The sequence below is a fragment of the Nicotiana attenuata genome, chromosome 7, assembly GCF_001879085.1.
Source record: "Nicotiana attenuata strain UT chromosome 7, NIATTr2, whole genome shotgun sequence".
NCBI lineage: Eukaryota > Viridiplantae > Streptophyta > Magnoliopsida > Solanales > Solanaceae > Nicotiana > Nicotiana attenuata.
In genome coordinates this window covers 8,882,583-8,896,199 of record NC_031995.1, presented here as the reverse complement: position 1 = coordinate 8,896,199, position 13,617 = coordinate 8,882,583, and the positions used below count along the sequence as shown (strand labels likewise).

The following is a 13,617-nucleotide window of genomic DNA, read 5'->3' as shown; positions in this document are numbered from 1 at the left end:
AGAATATCCATTGATCTCATCCCTTTTCGGGTGACTCACACATTTTATTTGCTCAAATGTCATTTATTACTATTTAGTGTCATATTCCATCTGATTGGATGATTGAATATTGTTATTATTGCTTACATTTCGTTACCATCCAGACAAATATACTAGTTATTTTTTACAATAGCGATAGCTTTACCTTTGCGATATTATTTTTAACTAAAATTAACTCTTCTTTATTTAAATCTGATTGGTTGAACTAAAAGCTATAGTTTTGGTCAAACAATAGGCCCCCACAAGTTCACACTTGTCAACTAATGACACCCTCCCCTAAATACGTATTTATATGGCAAAAGACATGAGAGCACAGAGGCTCCGAGGAGGGCGGAGGTTTGAATCTTTTTGACTATTCCTCTACTTCTCAAACTTCAGTTTCGCCCAATTGCCGGACAAAACTGAGAACTGAGAATTTCAACCGGAGTTCCGAGTTCATCGCTGGTTTCTACTTTCTCCCGTTGATATAACCTGGTGCACAAGCTCTTTCAGTCCCCTCCTTCGAATAGGAGAGTTGCTTTTGCTTCGTAGCAGATATGGACTTGCAATATGATGCACAGAGATTGGGTAGCTCCACACTTGGACTGAGGTTTTCCACCAAATCAAAGTAAGTAATAGTATAATCAAGTGTCTTTTTTCTTTTCTTTTTGCAGATATAGGACAAATTATAAAACAAAGGGTTATGTCTGCGTTCATTCATAACTGATTTAAGCGTGCCAATGCTATGGTGTTAGTTATATGTTGAAAAGCTTGTCTCTGTCTTCCGTCCTTCCTCAAACACTTTGAAGAGGAAGTTAATGTTCACAGGGGTTGTTAGTTGCAAAATTTTCTAGCAGAATTTGCAAACGTTTCTTCTCTATGCTATCGGTTGAAATTGTTGAGTTGGTGAATCTCTTAGAATGTCACTCTAATTTGAATTGAATTTAAATTATACAGCTTGAACTGTAATTTCTGTTTGTGATTTTAGGGTTTTATTAGTGCGATCATAGATCGTCTTCAAAACATGATAAAGTGTCGAATACAATTGGAATAGTAATTTTTATATTCATAATGTTGCATTTAACTTTTCATTAATTTTTATATATATTTATATTGAAAATTGATACTCATTTAATGGTTATTGTATTTTAAGTAGAGCCACTATCCTAGATTCTGAATCCCTTAACCCAAAAATTCATGAATTCGCCTCTGGAACCCATAAAATTTTAATCCTGAAATTGCGTCTGGATTGAAACAAATATGATTGGACGAGAGTTGTAAAATTTGTTAAAAAGAGAATGACTTTTGCTCGTAGGCCATGGAAGTCTTTGTTTTTCTATTTTGGCAGGAAACATTTTTCGTGGAGAAAACATTCTCAAAGATTTCAAGGTAACTAAACGTAGGTAAATAGTTAAACGACCATTTTTCATCATACCAAACATACTCAAACCTAGTGCATAACCGAAAAGTAGAATTAGATACTTGTTATTCTAGTGACAAAAAATATACTTATAAAAAGTTAATGGAGAGCAAAAATGCTCTTTAGATGCGTGTTTTGAACTGGTAATAGTCACATTTTCCTCTTGCTTAGTAGAAAGCACATAACTGTGAAGTTAAAAAAAAAAATCAATCAGTACTATTGACATTTGACCTCCTCTCGCCTGCTTCCTTGAACAAATATGCTGCTCTTATTGACTGTGCATGCGCCCTGATCTTTCTAAGAATAGCTACACGCTCCAGTTCTTCTTCATAATCTGTACTAGTATGTCCAACCACAATATTGGGAATATGTTGGAGTTTGTGAAAATCTGAAGTTTGAAGCCTAGCACAAAATTCTTCAGGCATTCCTCGAATCTCCAGCTTCTCAAGGTTGGTAAATGATATCAACTCTTCTGGGAGCATCCTCAACGAGTAGCATTTGAAGATTTGCAGGCACTTGAGTTCTGGCATTGCACCTTTCCCTAGATTCATTTCTTGCATAGACATTAGCTGATCCACCCTCAGAAACTTGAGTCCACGAAACCCATTCTCCGATATTGTTATACTGTCATCTAGATGACCAAAAGCTTGAATTAGTTTTAGAACTGATAGGTTTGTTAACTTCTCCAACACCAAAATGGAATCTGGGTGGATCTTGGAGTTGACCAAAGTGAGCTGGCGAAGATTAGGTGGAAATACACAAGGATGAGTTGGCATCGAGGCTAGTCGTCCCTTCAACTTAAGCTTCACAATATGACTCAACTTAGATAAACCAGCAAGCAAAGATATCTGCAAGCTATCCTCTACTTCCAAGCACAAGGATTGGAGGCTCTCAAGATCCGCTAGTGAATCACATAATCGATCCATGTCTAGGTTATCATCTCTTTCAATGAATAAACCAACTTTTCGGAGATTAGTCATTCTTGTCAGGTTCTCATTATGCATCCAGTGATGAACAGGTATGCTGCCTAAAGTTTGGAGGTTGTTGAGTAGGTCAATCTTCAGTACACTGGGGGAATTTATATAACCGAGTAGATGCCGTAAATTCTCTAACTTCCACAAGACATTAGGAACCAGCACAGAATAATACCTAGACATGGGCATATCAATCGTTTCCAAGTTTTTCAACTGACTTATCGAACGGGGAAGCTTCTTTATGCGTGTCTTCCATCCTATGCCTAAGTACTTCAACGAATATAGTTTTCCGATACTATCTGAGATAACTTTTAAACCAGGAGAGTCTATGTATAGCACTTTGAGAAGTTTGAAACTACTTTTACAAATGCAATCAAGGTTAACTAGTTTAGCAGATGAATCATAGGATAGAAGGGATCTTATATATGATTTTGAATTTCCTAAATATTTGTACCTCTCGATTGGACAGTAAAGGACCCGGTGTCGAGGTTCAGACAGGGGTATAGACTGATTATCTACTTTCTCGTGGACCTCGAGAAATATTTCTTCCTTTGCTTTCATGATACAAAAGTCTCGCAGGAGATCGTGGAGCCGGCAACTTCTAACTCTGTCATCTGCTCTAACTTGGATCACTTGAACCATATTTCTGCAAATGAGCTCATCAAGATAATCCTCAGCAATGTCCTCTAATTCTTCTTCTCCCTTCTGCTGAACAAGACCATGGGCGATCCATATGTGCATTAGTTGCTGCACAGGGATGTCTTTGTCTTTTCGGAGAAGGCTTAAGTAGAGGAAGCAAGATTTCAAATGGGGAGGTAAGTCATGATAACTCAACGCCAGAATTGTTGATACGCCATAGGTTTGGCTTCCAACAAGGTGCGAACCGAGGTTTCTCTGTACTCTCTGCCACTCACTTCTTTGCTTCTTTTTCCCAGCTAAGAGGCCTCCTATAACAGTGATTGCCAGTGGCAAGCCATCGCATTTTTCTAGAATCTCTTGCCCAACGTCCACCAAGTCCTGTGGACATTCTCTCTCCTCGGCAAATGCTTTCTTCAGAAAGAGTTCCCAGCTCTCCTCTTCGTTCAATACTTTAAGTTCATATGGTATAGTATGGGCATCTGCATGCAAAGCAACCTCCTTTCTGCGGCTGGTAAGTAGCAATCTACTTGAATTATCATTGTCTGGAAATGACCTAGCAAGAAGATCCCATGCTTCTGTGGTCCAGATGTCATCGAGAACAATGAGATAGCATGTGTCTTTCAAGCGCCTATGGAGCATTTCCTCCAATCCAGCCTCTGACAGTTTGTCCATTGTTTCCACAATCTTCACTTTATCTTCTTCGGGATTTGCCAGTTGTAAAATGAGTTCCTTGATGATCTTCGCCGGTTTATAATCTTGAGATACATAAACCCATGCCCGAGTGTCAAACTTGTCTCTGATTTGAGTTTGGTTATAAACTTCTTTAGCAAGAGTCGTTTTACCAATGCCTCCCATACCCACAATTGAAGCAACACGGAGCCGTTTGTCCTCCTTCAGAAGGATGGCCACAACAGAATTCACATGCTTCTCTAGGCCAACAGCATCCTTGTTCGCAAACAAGGGCGAGGAGCGTCGTAGTTCACGCATCTTCTCCCGTGTTGTGCTACATCCTTCCCCGAATCCGAGCCCTTGAATATGCCTGATTCCATATCTCTCACGGCTGTTGGATATCTCAAGAATTGTGGTCTGGATCGACTCAATCTCTTTCCCTACCCTGTAAAGCCAGTATAGTTTCTTAGGATAGAAGGCACACTTGATGAAGAAGCTCTGTCGTTCTTGGGACTCGACTTGGTGGATGAATATTTCAATCACATCCTCAGCATGGTAGGCAACTGATCTGATTTCAGATACCCAGTTGCGGACTGTTGCGGCTTCTTCTTCCTCTTGCTTCATATCTGCATCTTTCAGGAAACACTTCATACGGACGAGCTCGTTTCGCACTCCTTCAACTTCTTGTTGGACACTTTTCAGGAAAACAATTTTTCTTTGGAAAAGATCAACAAGCCGCTCTGCAACATAGGAAACTGCTGCTTCAGCCATCTATTGTTTTCTTCTTTCTTGTTGCTTGGCTCCTTAGTTATCTGGATTAAAGTCTTATCTAACTATGTGTTTCTTGCTGCAATGTACTTTAGGGATACTTTACTTGATCAGGCATGCCATCTTCTTTCTTCTCTCTACCTTTGTGCTTTCAATAAAAATTACGCTAAACATTCCTATAATATCACTAAGTTTCAAGACACACCTTTTGCATCTAAAATCTACACTTCACACCCCTGTACGATGGAAATCCTACACAACATTAACGCCGTTAGTTATCTGTTAAAAGTCACTTATTTCAAATCAATAATAATTAATGAATGGACAAAGTTGTCACTTATTTTATATTGCTCGGATGATTTTCTCTTTTTTATTTTTCTGCTTCTCTTCTTCTGTCACTTCAAGTTTCAAGCAAAGGAACCAGATACTACCGTAAGAAATGCAAATCCTAATTATCTAGGCATGAGACCACAAAACAGAAGTGCACTAGATATTGTAAATGATCTATATTCAATACTACCCATGTTTATGAACAAAATCAACCATGGTGATATTAACAGGAAATCATCTTGCATTTGAGTTAGAGAAGAAGTTCTTAATGTAATAGTTTGAAATGGCAACAGTACAATAGTTTGTTCAATAGATCTGATCTCATGCTTAAGATAATATTAGTTCAGATTTACTAATTCAGATGTTTGTTCAACAGATTTTATCTCTGCAGTTGTCCCTTGTTTCTTACTGATCCAAAATTAGCTCCCAAATTACTGTCGCAAATTAAAGAGGTAAAGAAATATGGGAAGGGTTATTTTCCATGTATCATTAGTGATCCATCTAAGAAGGAAAAGGGATCACTAACGCCAAATATTGGATTAGTGGAATAGAAAATGCCTTCGGTACTCATAAATAAGAGATTCTAACGGATCAGTAACGGTGTTATCATAGGTTTGAATAAGAGACTTTAACAGACCACTACCAGTGTTAATTTTTGTGTAGGATTTTCATAGTACAAGGGCATTAAGTGTTTGATTTAAAAATATGAGTGTGTACTTGAAATTGAGTGATATTATAAGGGTTTTTAGCATAATTTACCCAGCTTTGCCTCGGCAGGCCAGCTGGTTTATTTGTTTTTTGCTCTTTTTATTGTGCCCTGGTGTTCCAACTTCAAAAAATAAAGCATGGACGTACGGTTATTTTCTTTTTCTATTGGTGGTGCTCTTCCCAACATTTGTATTGTATCAAAAGAAAAAGAAAAAAAAAAGGCCCAAAACGACAAAACCGAAAAGTTAGATAAGAACAATTAAAGGAGCAATCCTATGACAATCAACGGCATAATTTTCGGGCATTCAATTGTTTATGTGTCAAGTTGGGGGGTAATAAGTAGTAATAGAAAACTGAAAGCAACCAGTACAATAATTAAGCAAAGCTCCAATTCTTATTCATTTGCTGCAAATCTAAAGTAAAGAATGGAGATACACCTCCTGTATTTCTAAAACCAACACTTAATACCCATGTACGATGGAAATACTACACAACATTAATACCGTTAGTTAAAATCTCTTATTTCAAATATATATATGAGTACCATAGGCATAATTACAGGAAATCATCTGGCATTGTTTTAAGTGGCAACAATATGATAATTTGCTCAATAGATCTCATACTTAAAGATAATATTATTTCAGATCTTTCTAGTTTAAAATGGCACTAATTCAGATACTTATTCAACAGCTCCGTAGAGGGAATTTACCGGGGAATTGATCTCTGTAGTTTTTTAAGTTTTACACGTCATCTATCCACATTTTGGAAGTGACAATAACATCCAATGACTAATCTATTTGCCTTATTACAATTATAATCTTAACATAATCAAACAAACCCAAAATATATTTTTGACTTTTGCTAAAACACCCGTCTCCTCGTATTCTAATCCGCATCACGATCAACTCAGGAAGACAGCATTTCTGCTGAATCATATATGTAAGATGTATAACTTGTATTCATGATCCAGGCATATTGGGAGCTTGATATTGATACAAAATATTCTCAATTCACAGCAATCCTTGACAAATTAGATATATCTCCTTTGAACATGACCTAGTTGCATTTGGCCTCAACCATGCTGCCTTTTTGAAGAGTGGTTTGCATAATTGCCCAAACTCTTTCACATCTTCACTTTCTAAAAGCTTAATGACAAGATGGCCCCCAGGTCGCAGTAAACCATCATTCTTTGGGGTTGAATTTGAGCACTCTGATCGTCCTTCCCCTTGTACAGTATCATCTGAATGCAATAGGGAAACCCCGCCAACAGCTAAATCAAGGGCTCGCATACCCAGTTCAGCGGATAAAGCTGCATCTCTTATGCTGATTCCAGAAACTAAGGGGCACATATCAGACAGTATGACAGCAAATCCGTTTTGCTGAGGAGAAAGAGCCTTGAGTTTGTTCTTGGGAAGGTTGAGAACATCAGCACAAACAGTTTGAACTCTTGAATCACAGTGCATAGGAGGAACCTTTACCTTCTTGAGATCAATTCCGACAACAGCACCTCCATTTTTCAGTGGGCCCAAGCTCTGACATGCCACCTGAAGCCATGCGCCGGGAGCACACCCAAGATCGAGTACAGAAGAACCAGGGGTTATCAATTTGTACTGTTTCTGCATCTGAAGCAACTTGAATGCAGAGCGAGCAACATAACCAAGGCGCTGAGCTTCCCTGTAGAAAAAATCAGGTGTACCTGCTTTGCTCATTCTTCTTTTTCTTATGTAATGCAATGCTTGTCTTGTCTATAATTTCATAGGAAATTCAGAAGCCTCGTGGAATTAATTTTGGTTCTCCGTGTCCTGGTGTTCCAACTTCAAAAAATAAAGTGGGGATTATTAATTAAATCTAAATTGGTGGAAGCGTTCACAATTGTTAGGCATTTATCTATAAAAGAAAATGGATCATGCTAAATGTACTTACTAAGATTGGGCTAACTATAGCTCTTATTAATTGGGCCTGACATGGTTTAGCTTACTCGAGTCCAAAAATGAAGAGAAAAATACACTACGGGGCATCTTTTAAAAAGTATTTAAGAAAATGGTATTAATTTTTGTTTATTCCATATATAGCACATTCTTTTACAATATCAGCATACCGTAAAGATTTATGGAAACAATTAATGAATAACATAAATTATGGGATTAGTTTTATCCTTATTTATCTTTTTATATTCTCTTCTCCTCATATTTTCCTATTCTANTTATATTCTCTCTCCTCATATTTCCTATTCTAAATTTTAGTTGCTTGAATTAGCATTCAAATCACTCTCTTTTTCTATTCTAAATTTCTTTCCTTTATTTTAGCATTCAAATAGTCTTTGAATATTTTTGGTACTTTAAATATTTATATGAATAGTATAAATAAAATATATATATATATATATATATATATATTATATATATATATNATATGAGATATGTTTTCCAAAATGAAATAGAGTCCATTACAATGGTGTTTTTAGTATATTAATATACAGAGTATACTGTATCCTTCAGCCATTGTATGTATATATTGTTTTTTAATGTAATAATAGTAGATAATTAAATATATACATAGTATTATAATTGTGTTTGTGTGCGTGTATATATATATAAAACTATTAATATCATCATTATACTGTATAAAAAATTATATTGACATACAGCAAATAATAAAACTTTATACCAATGGTATATATAATTATATCATTTGTATACGCATAATGTACAATTCAATATTGTTTGACAAAAAGTTGGAGAGTCATGTTAATCTGCAACAAATAAGATTCATAAAAGTTTTAGAAAATAAATATAAGCTATGTCTTCCAAAATGAAATAGAGTACTAATCTCATATATGCACATAGCAACAGAAAACGCATTAATCTCTTCATATAGTTCAGCGCTAATTTAGGAAGTTAAGGAGAAGAAACGGAACTGCTTTGAATTTTCTTTTTTTTTTGGAATTGAATGCGTTAGATTTTTTTAAATCGTGATTCTGGGTTTATTTCTAGCTTCCTGCTAAAAATATAATTATTTAGGTGCCTTTTTTGTAGAATACCAACTACTGCTAGGTAACTGAAATTTTTTCTTAAATATGGCCTATTTATGTTTTTTCCTCAAAAATGAAAAACCTCAAATTCAATTGTCTTTTCTATTTCAAAACCCATCTGCCCAAATCTTCCTCCTCTAAGTCTACTTAAACCCAACTCAACAGATTATGTATCAAATTTAAACCAATATTTTAAACACGTACTGCCTCCGTTTCGGAGGTGTAAAGCATAGATGCTCCGGTTAGGAGGTGTGAGCGGTTAGTATTAGCGGGTACGAGGAGAGGTAGAGGACAACCTAAAAAGTATCGGGATGAGTGATCAGGCAGGACATGGCGCAACTACATATTTCCGAGGACATGGCTCTGGATAGGAAGGGCTGGAGGTCGAGCATTAGGGTTGTAGGTTAGGAGGGAGTCGAGCGTTTACATCTATTTTTCTGTTTGTTCCGGGAGCCGGGTTGGCCTGTTGATGTTTCGCTGTGGGTTGTTAGTGGTTTATGTAATTTCCTCACTATTTTCTGTGGTAGTATTGTTGCTTATTGTTATTGCTTTTAAATCTGTTTTTTTATTTCTTACGATGTTGTTACTATTTTTTTATCTTCTGCTGTCACTGATCAATTGTCTATTGTCTATTTTTCTTCTTCTCGAGAAGAGGGTCTTTCGGATACCCTCCCAAAACCCTGGTCTGTGTACTCTACCCTCCCAAAACCCCACTTGTGGAATTTTACTGGATTGTTGTTGTTGTAGTGCCTCCGTTTCAATTTAGATAAAGTAATTTGACTCGAAACGGAGTTTAAGAGAAAAGAGGAATACTTTTGAAACTTGTGGTCTTAAGGATAAAAAACTTGTGGGACAATGATATTTGTGTGGTTATAAAAGCTTCTCGTAAAATGGATAAAATGAAAAGTTCAAAATTGAATTATTTTCAATTATAGAAAAGTATCATTCTTTTTTAAAAGGACTAATAAGGAAAGTGTGTAATCTAAATTGACGAAGGAGTAACTTTTAAGAAAGAATGCCATAATTTAAACACATGGGTAGTAATTTTCCAATTATGCAAAAACCAATAAGAAAACTCAACAACTAAATAAAACTAAACAAACAGAATGATGGCACATTTGATTGACATAGATTTCACAAGACAGCAATATATATCCATAAACACGGTAATATAATATAAAATAAAAATGGAAGAAATGAACCTTTGAAGCTTTATGAATATATCAATATGAACCTCAAGATGGTTTACAATACCTCTTTGGTACAGAGAATTCAAAGCAACGAGAAACATCCCGACGGACCTCGACCGAAACTCGCCGGCGTCTCAACAGTCGATCTCGCACAACAAAATGGTGAAGACACAGGTGGTTTTAGGTGGTGTTTTGGTGGTATTTTTTGGGTATTTACATGGTAATTTGGAGCTGCTATAATGGCTATCTTCTGCAGCGTTTTGGCCGCCTTTTGACTGAGATTTGGACCGATTTTCAGAGGTGATTGTTTTGAGGTCTTTTTGGCTGATTTTCGCTGGGGTTTTTGGGGTTGTTTTTTGACTGATATGAAGGTGTTTTGGGGAGGTTTTTGCTGGAAGAAAGGAGCTGATTTTTGGTGGTTTTGGGAGCTGTTTTCAGCTGGGTTTGGGGGCGAAGATGGCTGATTTTTGGGTTCTTACATGGCTGCCTTTTTTGTACGAATTTGTGGAGATTTAGAGCTAATTTGAGGGGTAAATGTGAGAGGAAGAAGAAGAGAAGAAGGAGGCCCTCCTATTTTCTCAGCTTCTCTAAGTACTTTTTCGTTCTGCCGCTACTGCTAGCTCTCTAGGTTTCTGATATGAGTATTATATATTAGGTGGGGGTAAAATAGGGAGTATTGTTTCTTCTTTTTTTTCAATATATAAATATAAAGAATAGATAAAATAAAAATACTCCTCCTTACTAAATCAAAATGGCGAGACAAAAACTTTTTAGACCTTGAAAAATATAAAAAGATTACGAAAGATAGAACTACAATATCAAAATTAGAGGAAATTATATTTTTGTGGATTTCTTTTCTTTTGTAAATGAAAACAAAACTAATATACGTAAATATGCACTTTTTTTATTTTCAATTTTCTTATATAAATCCTACTAAAAGGTCAAAAAAACAAATATTAAAATTAAACATATATTAAATACTAAAAATTGCAAAAATTGGTATGGTAAAATATTATGTACTCACATCTTATTTTGCAAAACTAAACATTAGCAAACCGGATATTCATTCACCAATCTACTTGTACATAGAAGGATTTGAAGGGAGTACATGGATAGAGCTCATTCTTTAAGTATTCCAATAATTGTTCTATAACTTAAATGTAAAAAAGATCCATTCCAAGTTTTCCAACCTAAGAGAAAATCATGAGGAACTTCTTTGTGCACTTATATACTCCCTTGCTATTACTATAATGTTGTTATAGAATTTGCAGTTAATGTGCTAGCAGTTATACTTCTGCTCCAACATGAAGACATTAGAACGGAATCAAGCATATTGATATGGGTTTATTAACACATGTCTTTCAGATTTTAATGGTAATGTAACCTAAGTAGATTATTTGTTTATATAAGAGGTCACAACTATATGTTATTAATCTGTATTGCTGTAAATAAATAAAACAATAATCTTTCTGAAAACAAAAACAGAAAGTTAGTAGAAATAAATTCTGAAAACAGTATTTAAACTTCAAAATAAATTTTGAAACATTATAGGAACAAATCGAGCCCACTGAATACACGGCGTGTCCTTAAGGAAATTATTCCCCTCAAGTACCCGAGGTTTTGGAATATATCCTCCCAGGATAGGGCGATTTAACTCACCAGAGTGTTGGTACCAAAAACGCCGATGAACAGCGAACCACTCGAAGGCTGCAAAACACACTGGAATTTTTGTGCAGAAGAAGAAGAAGATTATCAGAAAATTTCGTAAGTAAATATTCTGGGATTAGAAGGTATATTTATAGCCAATTTGGTACTATTTCTGAAAAGGTTTGCAACCTTTCAGAACAGCCATAGCTGTTTAAAACGGATTTAGAATAATCCGGGAAAGAAAGCGGGCCGAACAGGACCGGGTCGCGGGTCGTGGGTTATTCCAGATTGAATTTTCGTTAATTAATTTAATCAATTAATTAAATATTTGAAAAATTTTTTGTCCAAAAAGATTAATCAATCAATCGATCTTTGACCAAATCCAAATCCAAATCCGAAGCCGAAGCCGAAGCCGAAGCCAAGCCGAGCGAGCGACGACGACGACGACGCGAGGCTTGCCTTCTTGTTAGCTCTTTAAGAGCTAAAAGATGAGCTTATATACACAAAGATTTTCTTTCCTTCTACCAATGAGGGACAAAGTGCATTAGTGAAATGAACTCATTCAAAATTTCACTTCTCTCCATTTCTTTTCCCACCATTTTTCATTCACACCTCTTTTATTATTATTTATTAATAACAAACCCAACAATCCCCCACATGAATGGGGAATGGCTATAAACTCAAAGGAATGCACGGACGTGTGTGTGTTTTACAAGCAAGAATTGATTGCATCTGGATAAGTAGGTTTCCCTTTGAACTTTTCGTAGTGAACTTATATCGGATATACTCGGTCAATCGGTAGATTTGATATCTTCGAACCGTCGAGCTTTGTTGCATACCTAGACAACATACATAATCAATCCTTAACCATCTATGGTTCTCACGGTTGTGTTCGTTTCAGCCATGAACACAGCCTGGTTTCATGAGTGTTTAGAGAATAGGCCTTTACTTTCATTCTCCTTGAAGCGGCTTACACTTCACACTCACATAGGTGATTCCTAAACGTGTAATCCTAAAGACACACTATCTGGTCATATCTTGCCAGACTTAGCAAATCATTAAAAAGCTTTAAGTTTTATTGACTCGTCAAAAAGCCTTAATGCTTTACAATGTTTTTGAACATTGTCTTCGTCACGAGAATGGGTTGGGTTAGTTGACAATGTTGAACCGTCATTCATAATTTTGTTTAATATCTTTGAACCTAGCTCTTGGGATCTCCAGTCTGCTAGGTAGAGTTACCGCCATGATGACTTGTCGTAGGCCTTTAACCCCATTCCCTTTGATGATCTTTCAACTGTCTCTCTAGATAGGCCTTTTATAAGTGGATCTGACACGTTATCTCTTGACTTTACGTAGTCAATTGTGATAACACCACTAGAGAGTAGTTTTCTAACGGTATTGTGTCTCCGTCGAATATGACGAGATTTCCCGTTATATATAACGCTCCCTGCCCTACCTATTGCCGCTTGACTATCACAATGTATACAAATAGATGCCAAAGGTTTGGGCCAAAATGGAATATCTTCCAAGAAATTCCGGAGCATTCAACTTCTTCACCGGCCTTATCTAAAGCTATGAATTCAGATTCCATTGTAGAACGGGCGATGCACGTTTTTTTGGATGATTTCCAAGGCACTGCTCCACCCCCAATTGTGAAAACATATCCACTCGTGGATTTAACTTCAGATGATCTGGTGATCCAATTTGCATCATTATATCCCTCGATCATGGAAGGATATTTGTCATAATGCAAAGCATAATTTTGGGTATGTTTCAGATACCCCAAAACTCGTTTCATTGCCATCCAATGTATTTGATTGGGATTACTTGTAAACCGACTCAGTTTGCTAATAGCACATGCTATATCTGGTCGCGTACAATTCATGATATACATCAAACTTCCTAATACTCTTGCATAGTCCAGTTGTGAGTCACTTTCACCTTCATTCTTTTGAAGTACATAACTCACGTCAATTGGAGTCTTGGCAATTTCGAAATCCAAATACTTGAACTTGTGTAACGATCCGGCCGGTCATTTTTGGAATTTACGCCCCGATCCCCTATTAACTGTTTTTCCCAAGTTTATTTCTGCTATTTTGATTTGCCGGGATGTTCGGTTTTGAGTTTTGGGACACTTAGTCCCTAAATGAGAGCTTAAGTGTTGGAGTTGCACGTAGTCGGAACAGTGTGAAGACAGCCTCGGAATGGAAATCCGATGGTTCC

General features: G+C 36.4%; 2 protein-coding genes across 2 annotated transcripts; both read right to left on the bottom strand.

Moving 5' to 3' along the window:
- On the bottom strand, positions 1,507-4,789 carry LOC109228662 (putative disease resistance protein At1g50180). Its single transcript, XM_019393819.1, has one exon. The coding sequence runs from the start codon at positions 4,489-4,491 to the stop codon at positions 1,645-1,647; it is 2,847 nt and encodes a 948-aa protein (XP_019249364.1). The 5' UTR covers positions 4,492-4,789; the 3' UTR covers positions 1,507-1,644.
- Positions 6,126-10,416, bottom strand: LOC109228661 (ribosomal RNA large subunit methyltransferase E). The gene is made up of 2 exons (XM_019393818.1): positions 9,812-10,416; positions 6,126-7,340 (listed from the first exon to the last, which is right to left on the bottom strand). The coding sequence occupies exon 2, from the start codon at positions 7,233-7,235 to the stop codon at positions 6,537-6,539; it is 699 nt and encodes a 232-aa protein (XP_019249363.1). The 5' UTR covers positions 7,236-7,340; positions 9,812-10,416; the 3' UTR covers positions 6,126-6,536.

Excerpts from the sequence above, each read along its gene's own strand:
- LOC109228662 (XM_019393819.1), bottom strand. The coding sequence starts at position 4,491 with ATGGCTGAAGCAGCAGTTTCCTATGTTGCAGAGCGGCTTGTTGATCTT.
- LOC109228661 (XM_019393818.1), bottom strand. The coding sequence starts at position 7,235 with ATGAGCAAAGCAGGTACACCTGATTTTTTCTACAGGGAAGCTCAGCGC.